Here is a 20,751-nt window from a genome sequence, read left to right on the forward strand (position 1 = left end):
GAGGTTGCAGAGTGAGTCTGTCTGCAATTTGTTTTTTCTTTAACTTTGTAACCTAAAACAGCTTCTGGCCGCAGCCAAAAACAACATTACAAGAGCTGCGTGACACAGGAGCTGATAATTATCTGTAGGTTCAGTTTTCAAGTATATAAATATTAGTGGGGGAAAATAATAATCTCAATATCTCCAAACAAAGCTATGTATAAAATAACCTAAAAATATTGTTTATAACTATCTACTGAAGACATGATTATTGTATTTAAAGCTATTAACAAGACTTTTTCACTGATGCAGGAAACTTTTTTTTATCTTCAAATCTGTTGCACAAAAAACACTTTCACTAAGCTGAAATTTAAATTAAATCACACAGGCTATTTACCCACTTTTTTCCTTGACAGACATGGCTGAAGTGGATTAACTGTCACGCTCTGCCCTCAGTGTCATAAGATACCATCTGCTCTAATAGAGATCGTGAACACTGTGCATTATTATTTTTTCTGATCCACTCCAGTGGCACTTCAGCTCATAAAACAAGAGTTCTGCCAAATGTCATGCGAAGATGGATGATTATCGTCAGCTCCACTGTCATGGGAATTTATCTATCTGGTGTAATTTGCAGGCTGGAACAGCAATGAGCACAGATTCAATATTTAATGAAAGTATAAGTGAAGCTTAAGGGTTGTCACTTATGCCTCTGCTGTTAATGACATGTCACATTATCATACTTATCTGATTGGGTCAATTTTAACTGCAATTACTAGCCTCATTTCTTTTTAATTCATTAAAAATGTTGGATCATTTCAGTTGTCCACCTCTGCAAACACATTGGGAATGTATTGTAATGTATTCTCTAGCTGCTATATATTTTAGTGTCAACTGTCAGTACAAACTTAAGTCTAAAATCTATTAATGGGAGCTTGGATTTGTATAATTCAATCAACACACCTAAAATATTTTAGTTTAGAGGGGAAAAAAAAGTATTTTATGACCGAGGAAGCCCCCATGGTTGGTGCCTCACTCTTGCTGGTAACAGTATCCCACAGCGAGCAGGTTGATTGTTTTAGTCCTGGATCACTGGCCATGGGATAAACCTGAGAGCCCAGCCTGCTTTTCATGTCAAAACCTTCAAGGGAAAGCGGCCACAATCCAAAAGCAATCACACTTGAGACATCAAAGTGCCAAGGAGAAGAGAGGCGAGAGACGGTCCACATTTTTTCCATGCAAGCCAAGTGCAACTCAAGCGTGGAGTAAAAGGAGATGATCTAAGACGAGGGTGCCATTGAGAGGAAGACGGAGAGCAGACAGATGTGCATGGGCAGGTAGTGGCACATCAGGGCCCCTCCTGCAGCTGAGAGGGAGACCAAGAGGCCTCCAGTGGTCGGCATTCCTGCTTGCCGCTCATTTACTGGCCACTTTGACACGGACAGGGGAAATCGGTGATTTTTCCAACACTTGCATGATTGGTGCTGGAAGAAATATTAAGACTGTGTATTCAAATTAAAGTGATCATACACTGAGCAAACCAATTATAGCATTCAAATAGTATAGTACCAAACAATTACAGCAAAATGTTCTGTAAAAATGAAAACTCCAAGCACTCGTTATGCACAAGTGACTGCTGTTAAAAAAAAGAAAAGTGTACCGCAGGTTGAGATGGAGCTGAAATGTTTTAACCACAACTTAAGCTGTTTGGTAGATTTGTCCACCCACCCCCACCCCCACCCCACCTCCAGCAAGGTCACGGCCTTAACACAAGAGTGTGTGTTTTGGGGGCTGGAGACCATATGAGAAGCCTCGGTGTTGGAGCTGCAAACAACCAGGGAGAAATCTGAAATGTGATAAGGAGTACCAACTAGCCACTGTTGTTTTGCAAGTGGTCATGACTATGAGTCAGAGTTGACGTTCACGGCATTAAGTAAGAATAACATTTACTTTTATTCTGAACTCTTTACCCTCAAATCAACAGTTAAAGCCGGTGCAAAAATACATTTGGTGCATAATTACTTTCTGCAGTGGATTTGTTTTTTTTGAAAGGATTCTTTATTTTACCATGAAGCAAAATGTTAACAGTGATCACGCAAACATTTAGCTCTTTGCAGCTGCCTTTGAGGGCATCTGGATTGGTATGATGAATAAAGACAGAGGTTGTTAACTTGTCAGTGGTCCATCAGGCTATTCAGCAATAGGCTTGGCCCCCCCGCTCTCCCTCCCACCACTTCCTCGTTCGCTGTCACTCATCTCTGTTCCGCCTCACTGCTGTCCAGCCAATGGGATGCTGGCGCCGGACCAAGAGCCCAAGCTGCTTGGACTTGTGTAGTCCGTTGATTGATAACCGTAAACAGAATTTTTGGCGAGTTACAGGACACCATACAGGTGCAATTAACATATCACGCAGCAAGATGAGCAAGTACGGTGCACGATATATATTTTCAAAACATTTAAAGTTTGAATTATGTACATTACTGTTGTCACAAGTCACCCTGTGACAGTCCCCAATAAGTAAAGTAATCATTTTTATAGCACTTTGTCCAACAGTTTTGGTTATTGTCGTTTTTCTTATAAGAAAAAACACATTATTTTGATCTGAAGAAAACCTGCTTCCAGCTGCCTGGCCCATATATCTCAATGGGTGACTGAACATTTCTGAATGACAGATTCCACTGACCCACCAGTGTGGGCATGTCTTACCATCACTGATGATCCTCAACCGTGCTGCGACTGCATCGCCACGTCCTCCTATGTAACAAAACACCAAGAGCACTCTACGTTGTAAAACAGCCTACCCACATCACATCTTCAAAGAAGCCTTTGGTCTGTGTGATTGAACAATTACCACCATGGTTAATTTACCATAAATGTGGACGTCCACTTTGCTAGTTTACCGGCATGCCTGCACATTGTTTAACTTATCCCTTTGACTCCATCAAGAGGTTTCCAGATGAAGTCACTGGCACTGGGCAAAACAACTCACACTTTCATGGCAAAATGGTTTCCATCACAGCATGTGCATCACGCCTTTAATTTGTCTGTTACACCCCAGTGAAGAGCAAGCGTACATGTGACAGCTGTTTCCAGTTTTATCAGGATCCAAGAAATATTGGAATGAAATGAATCCTTACAGCATGAATTTTTCCTCCGTTCAATCTTTTTTTTTGAGGTGCTAAAATATTATTTTGAAAGCTAATAATGGGTTCTTGTGAAATTTCTGTTGCTACATTTTGAACTTTAAACTGCTTTCCATATGAAGTTCCATCAAAGTGTCTCCACTGAGCTTCCAAACTACTGAAATATTACACTCCTCACATCCTGTCAGGTTGAGTTGAATGAAAAATAAAAAAGTGGCAGTTTCAAAAAGTTATTTTATTAAGTTCACAATAAGGTTGCTTCCAAATGGTGCGCAGGGTTGTAAGGAATTCACAGCACTGTTTAAACAGTTACACTTTTTGGTTTCTTAGTTTTAATGATTCACAAGCTCTTCGAACATTTTAATAACTAGTTAATAAACGAAAGCTCTTCTCGAACCCAATACAGTCAAGAAAATAAGTTAAACTCTTAATTTCAAATTCTGGAAATTCAAAAATTAAAAAGGACTTCATTTTCTAAACTATTAAAAGTGTGAAGCCAAAAAACCCTTTTCTTTTTTCATGAAGCGTTGAAATAGTGTATCTGTAAATAATTTAATAACTTCAGAAATGCAAAAGTTTCGCTCCAAATTACACCCCAAATTATGAAATATCAATTCCTATATTAGATTTATTTTTCATTATCTTCTGTTGAGAATTTCTTCAGCGTTATCCGCTCTGCTGTCTCCAACTAATATTCCTATATAATAATATGACCTTTTGATGTTCCTTTTAACTTTATTGTTGAAGTAATCGAACCAAGTTAAATAATCCATATCTATTAAAATGTAGCACAGTAATACCTGTTCCATTATTACAATTACGCAGATTTTACAGTTTTAATTAGATTATTTTCATTTTATTCAAAGGGATTTTTTATGCATTTCTTGAAGTTAATAAATTATCCTGAACTTATATCGCTGAACTGAAGTTAAGGGATTTAAAAAAATAATATCAAGATGTGGAATGCAAAGAATGACTGACACCGTTTTTAGTCAGACGTGGAGTCGTACACTTTATCGTTAGGTTGTTGCTTCCATGTGAAGGACTTTCATGGACTCTGAGATCATTGAACTGGTGTCGATTTGTCCGTAGATACCCACCAAAAACGCCTTGTAGAGCAAGATGTCTGCATGTTCTGGAAAGGGAGGGGGGGAAAAGAGAACACGCCATCATTCAGCTACAAATGTGCGACTCTTTTACAACAAAGACCTTTGTTAAAACAACTAAAATATTAAAAATACACAACTTACAAAATGTTTAATATGTGATTCGTTTGACCATAATACCAGCGCAGGACTCAAAGAAGTGTCTTCTTACCTTGACAGAGAAGCACATATTCTGGAAGATTCCTTAATGCAGTCTGCACCACGTCAAAGTTGCCACTGCCCATGCAATACATGAAAGTTGGCAGGAAGTCTGTTGCCAGGCTACAACACAAAAAACATAGACTCTTATGTAAGCAATCACAAATTATATAAATATCTGAACTAAAGAACAATGACAGACAGATAGAGATCAACATATTTTTTTCATGACTATTGGCCTTTTCCCTCCTCTCAGCTATTGCCACACATTTTCTTTTGCTATCAGCATGTTTTCCTTTGAGTGGTTTGTCCTGAAATGCTTTGAACCTACCATGGATTATTCTGAATGCAGCGTAGGGCAAGACTGAAGGCCATGTTCCGACACAACTCCTCAGGCGAAGTCATGAGCCTCTGCAGATCATTCTACCAACAGAAACACAAGGTGGTGATTGACGTGTCTCACACTGAGACACTGCACTTGACCTTTTTTGTGTCCATTTTCTGTGACTCACAATGAAGTACTGTATGATCTCTGGGCTCCTCCTTGACTTCTCATCCACCTCTGTCAACACCTCCAACACATCTATAGCAGTTCAGGGGGAGAGAAAAAAATGAGTGTATTACTCACTATAGGTATTAAAACAGTATTAAACAGTATAAAACAGTATAAAACGGTATTAAACATTACTCAGTATGATGTGGGACATAAAGGAGAGAAGTTACCCTCGACTGCCTCTCCCTTTGACATCTTTTTCAGGTACATTGTCATGTCTGCAGCGCTCAGTGAAAATGAGGCCGATATGTTGACTAAGGGCAGAGAACCTGCAGCCAAGTCATCTGGTAAAGAGAAAAAAAAATGAGATTAAAGAATTCATGCTTTGTGGAAACCACAGTTTGCATAGAGAAATTACAAAAGATGCTCTCAAAGTGTAACAATGTATTCAGATATACAGTATGCCAGCAGGCACAAGGTGATCACTTGTAGCTTCAATGTATCTACAACTTTAATTACACATAAGGATCAAATGTGGACAATAGCAACTCTTACCATCTCTCTCTTCTGTAGATACCTCTGCAGAAGAGCTTTTTACGGGCAAAGTGAGTCCCGCTAGGAGAGATTTCAGCTGGACCAAGTCTGGATTTTCCGCACACAAACTCCTGAAATCAGAACGGAAAAATTTGCCAAATCTTTCTGCAGTACAGACTTTTTTTTAAAGGTGTTTACCCATCAGGAATGCTTTTTAAAGTTACTGCTGCCACTTACTGTAAGATGTCAGAGTGCTTCTGTAGATAAGGAATGGCTGCTGCTGCGTCATGCGTAATGTACTTCTGTGTAAACTGAAGAAACTTGTTAATGAAGACCAACGGCGAACGCGTCCTCTGGAAATTCTACAAGACAAGAGAGAGGCACAAACATAAAAAAAGATACTATTAAAATCTGATTTGTAGCTCCTTTTGGTAGGATCCCGATACTAAATCCCCTAATGAAGATTTGGAAACGTGGAGCTGCCCACCTGAAGGACCTTCATAAAAGACAGAAGGCAGTCTTGAAGCGCCCTCTGGTGATCACTGTGGAAAACAAGTGGCTGCAGAAGCTCCAGAATAGCGAGCACATTGCTGAAGAATGTCATGTGGTTTTGCTGGCGAAACTCCTGCATGTTTAGGTGCATGCGACCGTGTAGGAGGCCTGCAATCATGGGCAGGTGTCTGGAAGGCCAAAAGAAACGAAAGCGCATCAGTAATCAGCTTAAATTTATAATTTACAAGCTCATGAACAAAAAACTGCATCATAGTTTAGTCTTTCTTTTTCACCTGAGTAACAGTACAGGGTGCGATACAGCCAACTTCCTGCAAGCGAGGTTGGCATCAGACACGCGGCTCTCGGCAGACTTTGAGTCTCCTATATCAGCAAGCAGTGTGACCAGGCGATGCACCAGCACATCAAGCTGAGAAACATAACATTTTGCAGTAAGTGATATGTAGTAGTGAAATTGTGATTTTAAGAATTCAGAAAACAAGACAAAATATTTTACAAAAACATAATTCAGCATTATGAGAACTTTTAGTGGGTACATCAGAGACGGTTAAACCATTAAACAAAGCTGCAAGTCATGATGTGTGACCCATTTCTAATACATAGTGTAATACACCATTGTCTTCTACTGCTTCGGTTTAATTATATAGCACTTAAAAATTCCCAACAGTATCCATCAGTTATGGTGCTAAAGCTACTAAATGTAGCCATGTGAACTGCACATAAGGGGACCTTTAGCATGATATTGCTATAACTAATTGCAACACTGAATAAAGGGAAATAAGAATAATTACATTTAAAGACACAATCAAATCACTCAATTACTTGTATTTAGTAAGAACTATACCATTCAGTCTACAGTAACATCTTGTTGCAAAGCTGGATCACTATTGGACCCTGGCATGTTGATGTTGTTTATACTTATAATCCACCTTTACGTCGTTGGATACCAAAAAAAACACGAGGAGCCTACACAAGATTAGGCAGGAAGTTCTATAACAGAGGGAAGACATCTTTACCTTGCAGGTGCTGCCATCTGCTGCCCCGCCGCTGCTGAACGTGCTTTCAGGCAGGGCAACGTGCTGGATGACCTCAGGGAAGTGCAGATAGATCTGTAGCAGCAGGTTCTGGCACCTCTTACTCATTGCACTGAAAGCCAAAATAAACAAAACGCTAAGTATACTATATGTTATGGTTTAGGGGCAATCCACCATGGAAAGTTTCTTCGCGGGGGGAGGACACGCATTAATGCATTATTGGCTTAGAACAGTTCAGCTGACCATCCTAAAGCTACAAACTTAGCGAGAAAATAATCAAGAGTTTAATCCCTCATGTTATGGAGTTGTGTCGCTTGGATCTATTTATTTGACAGTAAATAGGTGCCTGCTTTTTGTGCAGTCACAGAACACTTGTCACAGCTTTTCTGCTCAAGCGAGCTAGAGTCCCACTGACTTTATAACGTAACTTCACAAAAAAATATAAAACTTTCATCAAATTTACTCAAACTAATCTTTTTGCTAGTGATTATACACCGAGCTGACGTGACACCAGTTTAGGGAACACGATATAGTAGTTCCCTATTATTTATGTCTGTAGGCAACAACAATTAACATATATTAACACAAGCTATTGACATGAATAGCTTAATGCAATTCAGAGGTATTCACCTTGGAGTCACTGCAGTTTTATAAAATCCTCTTACTTGCTAAGGCTCTTGTCAGGCTCAAATGATGCACTTCTACTAAATGAGCAGTTTATTACAGCTATGCATTAAGCAAATCAGAGCGACCTTGACCAAGAGTAAAACATCGGCTCACTGTTCAATAGTTTCTGTGTAATTGGAATAAACACCAGCTTATCTGTCAGCAAGCTCTCGCAAGAAGAATGCTTAACATACAATCAAGTATTTACTCGACACAAGGCCGAAACCCTCTACTTTCAACATGTTTTTATCCCGCCATATTTTCACTAGCAACCATTTCACCAAACAGCTTAGCTGCACTTAAATTACTGTAATTCTGAAGCTAATTTTCCTTGACCTTGGCCAAAGTTTCCTCATTAAAGTGGTTTAATAACCAGAGACATATTCATGAAAGGAGGGTTTGCCTCCACAAAGAGTTGCACCCTGATCTCTGACAGCTAAGTCAGTGCAGGAATTCACAACACAGGCAAGTTTAGAGCTTCAGCCTTAATCCTCTTGCCTTCATTATAATACACTGAGCTTTTAAAGAGATCACAGTACAGACGACTTCTGCTGGTTTTAATTTCACACCAATAGACCTAATTATCAAGTTTTCCCTGGTCCACAGCATTGTGGCTGACAGAGGAAGTCTGAAAAGTTCATCTGCACTGAGAAGGAAAATCTGGTGCGATTTACCCCAAGTTTATCAGCACAGCATAAAAGGGAAAAAATGACTTTCAGTATTGGGGCCAATTAGTGTGAACAATACAATGTGTCACAATAAGATTAGTTGAGTACTATGGTAAAATATCCACAACTAAATGCAATAAACATATGTATTACCAACTAAGAATGGATAAAGAAAAAAATCAATCTGAAAAAAACAAAAAGATAAAGAAAAAGAGGAGGCGCTGCCAATAAATACAGTAGATTTTTAAATAATATAAACCTTACCTGTCCTCCCATTTTTTTGAGCAGTTGATGAGGTACTCTGATACTTTCTTGATGTCTTCTAAATTTCCATTACAGTACGAGTGAAGGAGGGGCAGTCTGGATTGGATGAGGGAGCAGGGAGCCTGGTCCACACTGTTTTTGTCATTGTGGAGTGTGTCGTGGCTGTTAAGCTCTGATTCTGACAATATCAGGTCCATCAGGCTAATGAGCTCCTCTGAACTGAGCCGGAGAACAAACTTCTCGGTTTTCTTCTAAAAAGACCAAAAGGAGAGCACTAGAGTCACCAACATCAGCAGAAAAGAAATGAGAAAAAAAAGGTGGTAACTATGAAAGCTTTTGATCCTACTTGAGGGATCTTCTGGTCACGTCCTTGCCAGATACGAGGAATGTGGCTGCACGCCCACAAGAAATCCAGAGCAGAGGATGGGTCCAGTCTAATAAAAGCAGCAAAGTGAAATTTTGAATTCTCTACATATAGGATCATCCTCAATAAAACCTCAAGACTGTGGCAGACAAAGGTTGTGATAAAACTACATACTTGTAGTCTCTGCGCTTGCTGAGAAGAGCACTGATACACTGCAGCAGAGTGGACCAGTTTGACTGATGTGTAAGCAAGGCCAAAAGATAAGGTCTGTAAGCTGGGGTCCCTCGTGCCTGAAACAGATAAACAGTAAGAAAGGATGCATTGCTAATGCCAAGCAAACACCTTCTCTGGTGTGATAAGCCAAGAACACTACCTGCACACAAGCCTTATCTTACCTTGTTGAGGGCAAACAGCAGCTTCTGTTGAAGGTCTGGACACACTGAAGTAACCTCAGGGTCAAGATGCTCCAGCAAATCAACCAGAAGCCCAGAGCTAAGTCCTGAGTTTGTCACCTCGGAGCCACTGGCAAAGATCAAACCAAAGGATTAGTTTATATAAACGTAACTCAGTATCTGTTAACTACTAACAGGAGAGCTACGGCACATCTATAATCATATTTAGTGTTAACAAAGCTGTACTGGTCAATTAGAATCAACAAACCAATTTTGAAGTTGTTACATGGAACCTGTCTTTGTCACCTTTAGTTATCATTTTAGCCTCAATAAGCACAAGAAAATTGCTTTTAGAGCTACATCCCTTTTCTGACAATTTACAGAGAGTATCCAATAGTGCTACTACTCCCTCTACTTGTACTCCCTCTATCAGAAAATATATAACACAGTAAGCAACTTCTCAGTGGTAGAACTGATTACAGATGTCTTTGATGTCACAGCATGTGCATCTGAAAAGCCACCACAAAGCTGAAAAGCTAATTCAACGTTCCCGAATTAGATTCCAAATGGAGTTTAAAGTACAAGGCCACAGGCAGCAGGCGCTGTTCTGCTATTTGTCCCAGGCAGGCATGTTTGCCATCTAGTCCTGTCAAATATAAATGTTTCTTGCATGACTTGTGAGGGAAATAGAATTGTAGTGCTCACTTATTAGAATCCACTTCCTTTTTCACAGCTCGCTCCTCGCTTTCCTGAAGGAGCAAAGAAATCACCATAGCAACAGAGCCCGCTGTCCCATTCTGTGTACCAACAGTCATCAGCAGAGACAGTAGCTCCTCCAAATATGGCGACTTTACCTCCATCAGACCTTGTAGCACTGAAAAATATTAATAAGTAGTGTATTTTTCATAGGCTTTGGACCACCTTTATATTGTTTAAACACAACCAAATGGGACTATGGGACTCTATCTATCTATCTATCTATCTACTACAATCCAGTGACTTCATTATTACCTTTGCCAACAAGTTCAGGTTCTGCATTACATTTCTCTCCAGTTTTCAGCATCGCTATGATGGCTCTCAGTGGAACTTCAGTATCTCTGCGATATGCCAACGCTTCAGCCAGGTGAAGGAAACCTGTACGTACTGCAAAGCAGAGAAACACATTACTTGCAGTTTATAAAAAATGAATAAAGCAGCATCTGACAAGAAATTACTGGCGTACTCACCATCACTGAGTCTGTGCTTGTGAGAGTTCTGTCCAGCAAAGGATCTGAGCAGAGTCTTTAGTGGTCCTGCCTCTACAGTTGGGTTGTCTAACCAGATTAACATCTCAACAATGACTTTGAGAAACAGTGATGAAAAAGCAATGTCCTGGGAAACGAGACGCTGCAAAGAACATGCAGAAAGCAAAAGACGGGAATATTGTATTTAGAAGCTTTATAAAATACATAGAAATATGAACAGACTCTGCTTGTGTATGTGTATGTGTGTTCCACCTGGTAGAGGTGAAGCTGGCGCATTAGAGGACAGGACAGAGAATGACTCCGATGCATTGATATTACTATTGGCCCTGCATGAGCAGAAGCGAGCAAGGCTGCAATGGCCTGCAGGAGTCGAAATGCCAAACCACCCTGCTGAATCTGGCCCTGCTTAGCTCGCATTAACTCTTTAGCTAAGGCCTGCTGGAGGGCCAGGGAGACCTGACTGGGAGGAGGGCCATGCCAGCGGGGTTCCACTTTCAAAGGGAAAATCTGTAAAGATTATGAGAAAAAAAAAGTAGGAGAAGTTACAGAAGTTACCCAACATCAGTCTGAAAAGAAATAAACTACTTTTTATTTGGATTTAAAACTCAAATTAATAATAAAATTCACCCCAAAGGAAATTGTAACTTGCCTACTAAGTGAGCTAATAGTTTAAATAATGCCAGAAAGAGTGGAGAAATAAATGGCCAGTACATCCTACCTGAAGCAACAAGCCAGTGAGATCATCGTCAGGCCCAACTACAGGAAGCTGAGTGGCTGCTCTCATCTTCACAGAGCTGTGAGGAGTTTCCACTGTAACTTTGGCCTTGCTTGTTTCAGATGAATCTGTCGGGAACAGTGCAATAACAACATTAAATAATGTTGAAAATGCAATAAATTCTGAGGTGTAATTTTGCAATCTACTTCAAATTTAAGCCCAGGGTCGTGTACTGTTAGAAATCAAAGCATAATGTGGATAAACATTTAATCTATCCAGTGATTTTAATGTTTACTTAAATGTTTTGCAGGATAAAGACACTGACCTCTGTGTGGAGGAAGAGATGAACTGAGTAAAGAATGGAAAGTATGCCCCCCAGTGGCACCTCGCTCATGCTGCACTTCAACCAAATGGGCCATGTAGTCTGTGACAGAGGATATACAGAGTAAGATCAATGTTAAACAATTTAAAGAAATCCCCCAAAAAGTAAAAAAGACAGGTAGAACACAGAAGAAAAAAAAATCTTACGCTTGTCCATGATGTTTTGCTCTAAAGCCTGTGGATCATGGGACACAGCCTGATCCAAGTACTGCAAAAGTTTACTCATACTGGAGACTGGAATCCCAAAAGATTGAACAAAAAGCAGCAGCTGCTGAGCCTCGAGATCTTGTAAAGCTGAGAAAAGAGTACGCACACATTCATTAAAAAGTAAAAAATTAATTATTTGATGAAAAACAAAGATTTCTATCCACATGAGAAGTTGTACCTGCATCGACCAGTCGTGAGACCTCAGAACGAATCATCCTCAATTTCAACCAATCGGGAAGCAGCAGGGCTTCCTCTGAGGTGTCAACCAGGAAGGCAGTGGGTAGAGGTTTCTTGTCAGGAAACCAAATGTCCAAAAGCATGTGGAAATCACTCTCTCCTGTAATGATACACAATGCTAAACTTGTTCTTACAGCCCTTTAGCAGTTCTGACAATGTTCTTTAAAGCAAACAGGGCTACCTTTGGGTGGTCCCAGAGTCAGCAAGATAACAATAGCATGGACTACAAGAATGTGCATTGTAGCAGTCTCCCCTGTAGTCCAGCGTAGAAACACCTGGTCTTGAGATTCTGACTGGAAATTACAAAATAAAGCATAAAGTTACAAAATAAATGTATCTTTCCCTGGTGTATGTCCACAGTTTAAGAACAGAAATTACTCTTCGATTTAGAATGACTCTCAGGTGGAAGTTCAATATTTTCTGTACCTGGCTATTCAGTACTAGAATTTTTTTTTTCTTTAACTCAAGACTGCTCAGTGAAAACAAAAAAAACAAGGCCTAAAATCTTAACATTTATTTTAAAGGGGAGCTATTTTAAAAATTTCTGTTATACTTTCTTAAAATAACCCTTATTTATCTGAAAGGCAGCCTTATAGTGGGCAGTTTTATCTCCTCTCCCTTTAAGACCACCCTCCCTTAAAGAAGGAGGGTGGAGTCTAAAGCCTGAGCTTTTGGATCACAGGGATTACTTTTACACAATTATTTGAAATCTTTAATAGAGAATCTAACATTGTAACAGTAGTTATATGACTAAAAATGAGGAAAAGTTTAAATTGCTGTGGGCTAGTGAGAAGATCAAGAGAGCAGCATTCATCGCCAGTGCTCACCCAGCTGTAAAGATCCTCGCCCTCCTTGGTCTTCCTCATCCTCTTAATATACGTAGAGAAGATGGAGAGGAAAGCACAGAGCACAGCATCAGACTCAGGTCTGCTGGAGTGTTTGGAAAAGAGGTTGTTCATGATGGTTGAACGCTCGACGATGAGCCGGGCAATGTCCTGCAGAGAGCAACAGGGAGACCAAACTCATGTCAGTGCTGCTCATAGATAAAAAAAAAAAAAACTGGTTAAAAAAAAGTGACATGTGGAAACTCAAGCAACTCGCTGTGATTACCAAAGCCAGGTCATTATGAGAAGCCTGCTCCTCCACTGGTGCATGCTGGGATAGATAGATGAGATAGGCACTGATCGTCTGTGGATCTGTCTCCATGTGAATGGCCTTTAGAAAAGTAACAGACATTAAAATTCTTCAAAACTCTTACTTATTAACTTTCATTAAAGTTTTACACTTATTTCCAGTCCACTGTTGAGAAAAACTGACCTGCTGCAGAGCAGTGGATGTCATGCCCCTGACACTGTCAAACAAAGGGAGCTTGGGGAGGTCCTGTAGCAGCCACTGGTAACCCGGCAAGAGCTCAGCATCTGCAGAGTCTTCTTCCATGGGCTGGTCTCTCTCTTCCCCATCTTTCAAGCCTCCTTCAGTCAGCACCAAAGACAAACCCTGCAAACAAATATGCACTGTATATTTTAAATAATGCTTTACCTACAACACAATACCATGAAACATTTTTTATCCTTTCAGGACGGTACCTTCATGGCTAAGACTCTTGATGCCACTTGAGAAGAGCTGAGACGGCGCAGGAAGTAATCCAGTACTTCACATGTTGTCTGCTCATCAGCCTTGGGACCTAACAAAAGATCCTGGAGGCGTCCAAGTAATTGCCTCTGCTTTTGTTGTCTCTGACAGGAATAAAGATCAGAAATCATAGGATTAGTCATTAAGTCTTATTTTGTACGCAGATGCAAATTTCTATTATCAAGGACATGTATACATTTTGTATGGAGGGTATGAATTTGGGATGAAGCCCTGTAATTAAGAAATAATGTTAAACTAATTAAAATACTTGTCTCTTCTTGGCTTTCTGCTCTTTGCTTTCTCCTTCTTCGTCATCTTCTATGAGCAAGCTGTCATCTGCAGCATCGTGAAGAAGGAATTCACACAGGCATTGCACTGGGAGCACATCCAAGGACCCCTCACTGGACTGCACCAAATCAGCCAACCATGGCATGGACTGAGAAGAAGCCTGTCAGGGATTGAAAATATACATTTTCACACTGACATTACAACAGCAACACGAATAAGTTCATATTTTCTTCCAAGTCAGTCCCATCCATCCAATCGGTCTGGATGTGAGAGGTGGGGTACACCCTGAACAGTTTGCAGGGGTTACACAAAGAGAGAGACATCCACTTACACTAACAACTTAGAAACACCAATTAAAGTACAATGCACATCTGGGGAGAATCCACACAGGTACAGGGATAACATGTAAACTCCACTCAGAAAGGCCAAACCCAGAAGCAATGATAATAACAACAACACAACCATGCTAAAGCTTACAGCACTCATGTGGTTTCCCATCCAAACCAGGCCAAACCCTGCTTAGCTCTTGAGATCAGATGAGAATCGGGCACACTCAGGGTGGTACAGCCTAAGCCCCAAGCCAAGCTTATATAGCTAATATGCACATCATATGATTGTTGAGGCATAATCTAATCTCTTATATCTAATATATTTATAATCTAACACTGGATGTTCTTGGAAACATTAGATAAGTACTGAAGTCAATATAATACAACAATGACCAGGTCATTTTGGACATTTTAAAACCAAAATGTTCTATGTAATACCTTGAATTTGGTCATTGTTTGGCAATTGCTGAAGATGAGTTTGAAAAAAAAATGTGAGCAGCAACAGACAAAACTCACTGATTAATAACATAAACTAATGCTCTTTTTTAGTACTGTGGCTGAACTGTCAGGACTACAACAATAAACTGAAAAGGGGGATAAAACAGGTTATTTTATGGAGATGGGGGGGGATGCAGTGTTTGGGAGAGTTATTGAAATGGTTATTACCTGTCTCTGGATGATGTTGAGAAGAAAGTCGGGGTTCCGGCTGCGGCATAGGAGGTGACCGAGACGCAGAGATTGGTTGAGACTTTTAACCTGCTCCTGGACCTGAGGAGGGGGTCTACGAGGAGGTCCCCTAAACACAAACACCAGCTATGATTCTGACCATCAAATAAAAGCTAAGAATATCTGTTATGACTTCATTCAAACTGTGATGGAAATATATTGAGCTTATATAATTTTTTTTCGGTAAAATGGAGGATTTCAAAGGTCATTTCAAAGGTAAGATGTTTCATGCTAGTATGGATGTCTACTCTCAAATAACTTCTGTCTTGGTATCTTACTGCGGGTCCAGACTGGTAAGCTGAGACAAGAGCAAGCTGTTGCTCTCCGTGATGGTCTGTTTGGTTGAAGCTGCAGCCAAGTGGCTCTCAAAGGCTAAAATCTCTTGTTTCTCTCTCTGGGAGATCTGTAACTCTCTGTTGATCATCTCTGTCTTTGTGTCCTCATCCGCAATGGTACAAGGAGGGTATGTATAGTTACTGTGAAACCACAGAGACAGAAGTGTTAGCCAATCAGAAGTTATTACATTTAAATAATTTAACTGTTACCGATAACTTTTACTTACTTTGTCATAACCATCTCCATAAGCATTTTTAGGGTGGGATATCCATCCCAGGCAGCCAAACCTAAAAGAAAAAAAGATGTCAGACACCATATCTGTCAACAGATACCTATAACAATTTATCTTATGTAAAAATGTATGTAAATATGATTGCTGTACCTATCTTCTGAGGGTTAAATGCAGCCACAACAAGCAACAATAGCCATGCCTTCCAATAGAGTGTGGATATTGCCAAATTTGGTGGTTGGTACCTTAAACAAGAGTAGTCATTTGTTACTTAAGTCTGTAAACAGTATGACCTATATGTGTTCTTAAAAGCCATTAAGGATAAGTGACATACCCGGCAGGCAGCTGAATGTTCTCTGGGTGGTGGTATGTACACAGATTCAGAACAGCATCAATGAGCTGGATCCTCTCCACTCTCAGGACCTCGAGATCTGTTTAACAAGAAACAGGCAGACAGCTCAGCAGCACGCATTAGATTCATGCCAAGAAAACTATAACAATGAAAATAGTATTTCCTTTGTTCCTAACATTACTTAGCAAACTTAAAAAACATAAAAGTTGCCCCTTGAAATATTTATGACAGCTCATTAAAGAGAGGCACAAGTGTTTAACAAATCTACAAACATTCGACTAGAGTTTATCATAAATAACTTTAACAGCAGCCATAAACATTTACAACCAAAATGGGTCTTCCACAAACCATCTGACTGAACTCCAGCAGCTCTCTTAACCAGGTGATCAGCAAGCTCCATTGCATCTGCCGGGCCCAGAGGCAAATCACGCGACAGCCCGATCACCAGAATACGCATCAGAGTGTCCTCCAAAAGAGGAACTTCAGAACAAAGGCGAAGGAAGAAACTGAGGAATGAAAAGAAAAGGTCCATAAAGTTAAAGAAGCTAAAAAAAAATAAAGAAATAATGAAAAGCAAATTATGTGCTACTATTTCAGGGTTGCTCACTTTCTGTCACTCTCTGGAGGCCAGTTGTCCCACTTGTAATATGTCTCAGGCTGCTCTGTGAAAAGCACTTTGTGAAGGCTGCAGACATGAAGCAGATAAATGATTTATAAAGCAGCAAAAATATTTCCACGTGGACAATCGACACATCTGCTACGGATACTGACCAGTGAACGTAGTCTTTTGCACCAAGTTTGCTGATGGTAGGAACAACAGTGTGAAGCCACCACACAGCATCTCTCTGGATGGCAGCAATCTGATTCTGAAACGACCTCAGGACCTCAAGATCTGAAACAAACCAGACACATGTTTAACCCAAGCCAAGTCGAGCTACTTTAAATACAGCATAAGGACAAATAGATAGAACGCACTCTTCTTCTCTCCTTTGTCCCATGCAATGCCTGCTTCCTTGACCTGAGCGGTGATACCCAACATCATAGAGACAGTGAGTAAATCAGTCACCTGGATGACAAATCGCTCCTATGGGAGAAATAACCAAGTTTAAATGCATGAACGAAACAGCTTCAACAAAGTAGGCCTGCTGAATTTTCATATCCACTTACTTTAAACTCCATGTCAACGTAGCTGGCCTCTTTTCTCTCCTGCATCAAACCAAAGCAAAAAGACTGGAAGTTGATCTCATGCTTAGTCTGTTTGATGATTTCTCTGAGCAAAGCTCTTGAGGCACGAAGGTAATCATCCTTATTGGTTAACAGGTCCTGGAACACCATTGCCAAGAACTGCCGAGACAAAGATCAAATTAAATGCAGAGTTTATTAAAAAATAATTTCATTTCTGTTGAAATGTTTCCAAACGATCTAGTTTTACCTTTGGAGCTTGCTCTGGGCTGTGCTGCAGCACTGTATGGAGGACTTGCATGTTGTTGGGATTCCGGGCATTAGACAGCTCATTAAAGATCACGAGCTTCACCATAGTTCCCAGGTTGTCTCTGTGTGCATTTAGTAGCTCCCTGCAAAGATACACGCAAAGCTCCAGTTAGTGTGAATTACTGACTGTGATGACAAAATAGACGTGTGACAATAAGAACAACTTTACAGACCTGACACATAGCATGTAATGATTAAGCAGAACTTTGGGTTTGAGTCGGATCTTGATCAGGTTGGAGATAACCTCCATGTCATCTGCTCCGTGCGTGTTGCAGTTCATGCACAAAGACATCAGGAGGTCCTGAGCAGGGCGAGTCAACTGCAACCACAAAAAAAGCAAGTTAATGCTTAGTGACCTACTTTTAATGTATTGCAATATTTGTATCTTTAGAGGCCACATTTCACCTTTTATTTACACAAATCCTGCAACATATTATTAGTACAACTATATAACACTATGGATTTATTTAACACAGTCAGTATCAAATGTTTCACCTTTGGGTTCTGGAGCCACATCTCCAGCCTTTGCACCGCCATGAGTCTTGCCTCTTTGTAGCCACATGTGGCTGTGAGCAAACGCAACAGGTTTCGGGACACATTGTCCATCGGCTGCCTGCGGTTCAACTGATCCCTGAGGACATCAAGCACATAGTCCTCCACACTCTCTGCAAGTTCGTCATACCTACAAGTTTCCAATGAATAAGAACAATAAACACAAAATGATCAAGGAGCTCAATGCATTGTTTCAATCATTTTTCATTGTTCAATTGTGAAAATTTAACCGCTTTACCTATATATGCTGTAAATCTGAACACACAGACTGTACGCTATGGCTGTCACATTTATGTTGGTAGCTTTCATACCTTGGCATAACCTGCCCTTCATCCTCAGGGCTGAGTTTCTCCTCAGCTATCAGCAATTCAGTCTGGCTGTCATCCTCATCTGGGGTTGATGGATGAGGGCTGCTACCTAAAGATCAAAAGCAGCATGACCAATCAGCACTTGTTTCTGACATCAGTAATCCTGACTTGCAGAAACCTGAATGTACCATACCTGCACTCAGATCTCCAGCAGAGCGGCCTGTATCAGCCTGGAGCAGCATACTCTTTGGGGGCATTTTCGTTCCAAAAGCAGTCTGAATGTTGTCAACAAAATTCTTACAGTGAGAGCTGTCCACCCAGATTCTTTCACCCAGAGAGTCCTCAATGTAAACCTGAAAGTATACGTCAGAAGGACAAATTATAAGAAGAGCTCATGCATGACAGAAATATGTTTGAGTTTTGTGGGCGTTCTCACTTTGACAAATATCTCTGGCCAGTTCTCGTCCTCCTCGTATGCTGCCATCAGCAGATTGCATGCCAGAACAGAGACCAGGCTGTTGCCTTTTGCTTTAAAGTTGATGGAAGCATCCCTACGCAGGAGGCTGCACAAGGCCTAGTGACACAAGTGTAACACATGGAAAGTAACAAAGATTTTGTCAAATCATTGAGGTTCACTTGGCAAAATATTGCAATGCTGATATATTATACATTATTCATCTGTGTATATGTACTGAAGAATAACTGTGTTAAAAGAATTACCTCAATAATTCCCTCAGTTGCAAAAACATTGGGCTTGATTTTGGCCAGAAACATGAGGCTAAGGTAAAGTGTGATGTCGGGCTTGGCTCTGTTCATCTTGAGCTGTTTCACTGCTCCACACAGCAATCCCTCAATGCGATCGTCATTTCCTTCTGATTCAGCAGCTTCAATCTCATCCAGCAGCACTGCTGGAGAAACTGCCATATAGAAACATATTTTTTTAATTTCCTTGTCAGTTGTCACCTGAAGATTTTCTGACATTTCTATCTCAAATTTTACAACACTTCAGAAATGCACAGGCTTCAAAGTTACCTTCAATAGGTACTACTGATGGCTCCTTTATTGAGGGCGATATAGCCCTCTTGTCCACTGCAGCAACATCAGCGAGACGTCCAAGGGCACTGACAGGAGGGGTGGTGGATAGTTTGGGCCGCTTGGTTAGGTTGGCTAGCCCTGATGAGGATGGCAGAGTGGAGGAAGTCTCTCTCTTGCGGTCAGCAGGTAAACTTGTAGAGGTTGCCTTCAGGAGGACAGCAGGGGCTTTCGGCTCTCCTGCCTGGCTCTTAGAGCCCAGAGCAATGAAATCTCCTGTAGGGGGATGGCCTGCAAAAATGCAGATGTTACAATTTTAGTTTCTCCTGCCTTGGTGCTATTCAACATGGAACACACAGCTAAGATTGGATTTGGTTGCACAAGTAGTCCGACCTGATGGTTTCGCTGCACTGGGGCGCCTAAGAGTTGTAGGCTTCGGACGATTCATATTTACTGGTAGGCACAATTACAATCAAAGTAGAGCGGGAGACATGTATGTGTCGTATGTGTCATATGTGTAGCCTGTGTAGGACAAAACAATAAATAAACATGAAGTTAGTAACAACAGCAAAGGTAAAAGCCAGTAACAAATAGCAGTTTAAATCTCTCTAAATCTCTACAGCTAGTAAATCATTGCATAAGAAGACTAGCAAGAAGGATGTGTTCAATGCCGCTTAGCACTATAAAGGTTATTAATTACATGTTTACAACACACAAGACAAAAAATGCTAGGCTAACAACGAAAACTATGGCTAATATGACTAGTAGCACGACGTTAAACGTTAACACTGACAACTAACAGGCGTTAGGTTTCATTTAACTTAAATCAACCGTAAGTCGTTTGATTAATATGTTCAATAAAAGTCATACTGATTTGATACCTGGACGATATACTTCACACAAAAAAAGTCATTCACCGCCTCAAAGCTATCAGACAGACAGAGCCGTTGTGGCTTCTTTTTCTCGACTGAAATTACTCGATAACACCAACAAGTAACAAGTAACAAGCGCCACCAAGCGCCAGGGAGGATCATGTACAATCTACTTTGAGCGTCACCTCCTGCTCGTCGTGCTGTGTATATACACCAAGTTTGTATACGAACTTGCTCTCTTATCTCAACTTTTTATTATTAAGGCATTTCCAATCAGTTCAAAGTAAAATAGTTCGCCGTATCCTTAAATGTCTATGCAGCAAACCTTTGTGTTTAATGACTTTTACAGATTAAAATGGTTAACTCTTCCAATCATGGTGGAATTCTTATCTTTAACCCTCATGTGTAATATTTACGACAAAACTGCGCCATCACAGCTTTATGATTTTATTCCCCAGCTTCAGTACCA

At 40.5% G+C, this 20,751-nt stretch overlaps 1 protein-coding gene across 2 annotated transcripts; it reads right to left on the reverse strand.

Annotated features, from left to right (window-relative positions):
- Positions 1-3,336: 3,336 nt before the first annotated feature.
- On the reverse strand, positions 3,337-20,452 carry ints1 (integrator complex subunit 1). Of its 2 annotated transcripts, none has more exons than XM_005468809.3 (48): positions 20,292-20,452; positions 19,804-19,932; positions 19,411-19,686; positions 19,099-19,295; positions 18,815-18,952; positions 18,572-18,731; positions 18,382-18,487; positions 18,014-18,200; positions 17,692-17,837; positions 17,460-17,601; positions 17,195-17,371; positions 17,003-17,111; positions 16,799-16,919; positions 16,635-16,712; positions 16,376-16,533; positions 16,010-16,106; positions 15,829-15,920; positions 15,673-15,733; positions 15,389-15,586; positions 15,051-15,180; positions 14,036-14,215; positions 13,722-13,871; positions 13,453-13,632; positions 13,246-13,350; positions 12,963-13,130; positions 12,317-12,428; positions 12,077-12,235; positions 11,839-11,985; positions 11,636-11,734; positions 11,314-11,438; positions 10,848-11,102; positions 10,578-10,737; positions 10,363-10,494; positions 10,057-10,225; positions 9,355-9,481; positions 9,134-9,249; positions 8,942-9,029; positions 8,596-8,846; positions 6,980-7,109; positions 6,239-6,372; positions 5,941-6,133; positions 5,691-5,815; positions 5,475-5,584; positions 5,150-5,263; positions 4,939-5,009; positions 4,758-4,849; positions 4,440-4,549; positions 3,337-4,257 (listed from the first exon to the last, which is right to left on the reverse strand). In XM_005468809.3, exons 2-48 carry the CDS (start codon positions 19,856-19,858, stop codon positions 4,142-4,144), a joined length of 6,546 nt encoding a protein of 2,181 aa, XP_005468866.1. In that variant the 5' UTR covers positions 19,859-19,932; positions 20,292-20,452; the 3' UTR covers positions 3,337-4,141. The 2 variants fall into 2 exon arrangements, with proteins under 2 accessions (XP_005468866.1, XP_003442102.1); XM_003442054.4 differs by having other exon boundaries at positions 19,411-19,701.
- Positions 20,453-20,751: the final 299 nt, after the last annotated feature.

The sequence above is a fragment of the Oreochromis niloticus genome, linkage group LG4 (assembly GCF_001858045.2).
Source record: "Oreochromis niloticus isolate F11D_XX linkage group LG4, O_niloticus_UMD_NMBU, whole genome shotgun sequence".
In the NCBI taxonomy this organism is placed as follows: Eukaryota; Metazoa; Chordata; class Actinopteri; order Cichliformes; family Cichlidae; genus Oreochromis; species Oreochromis niloticus.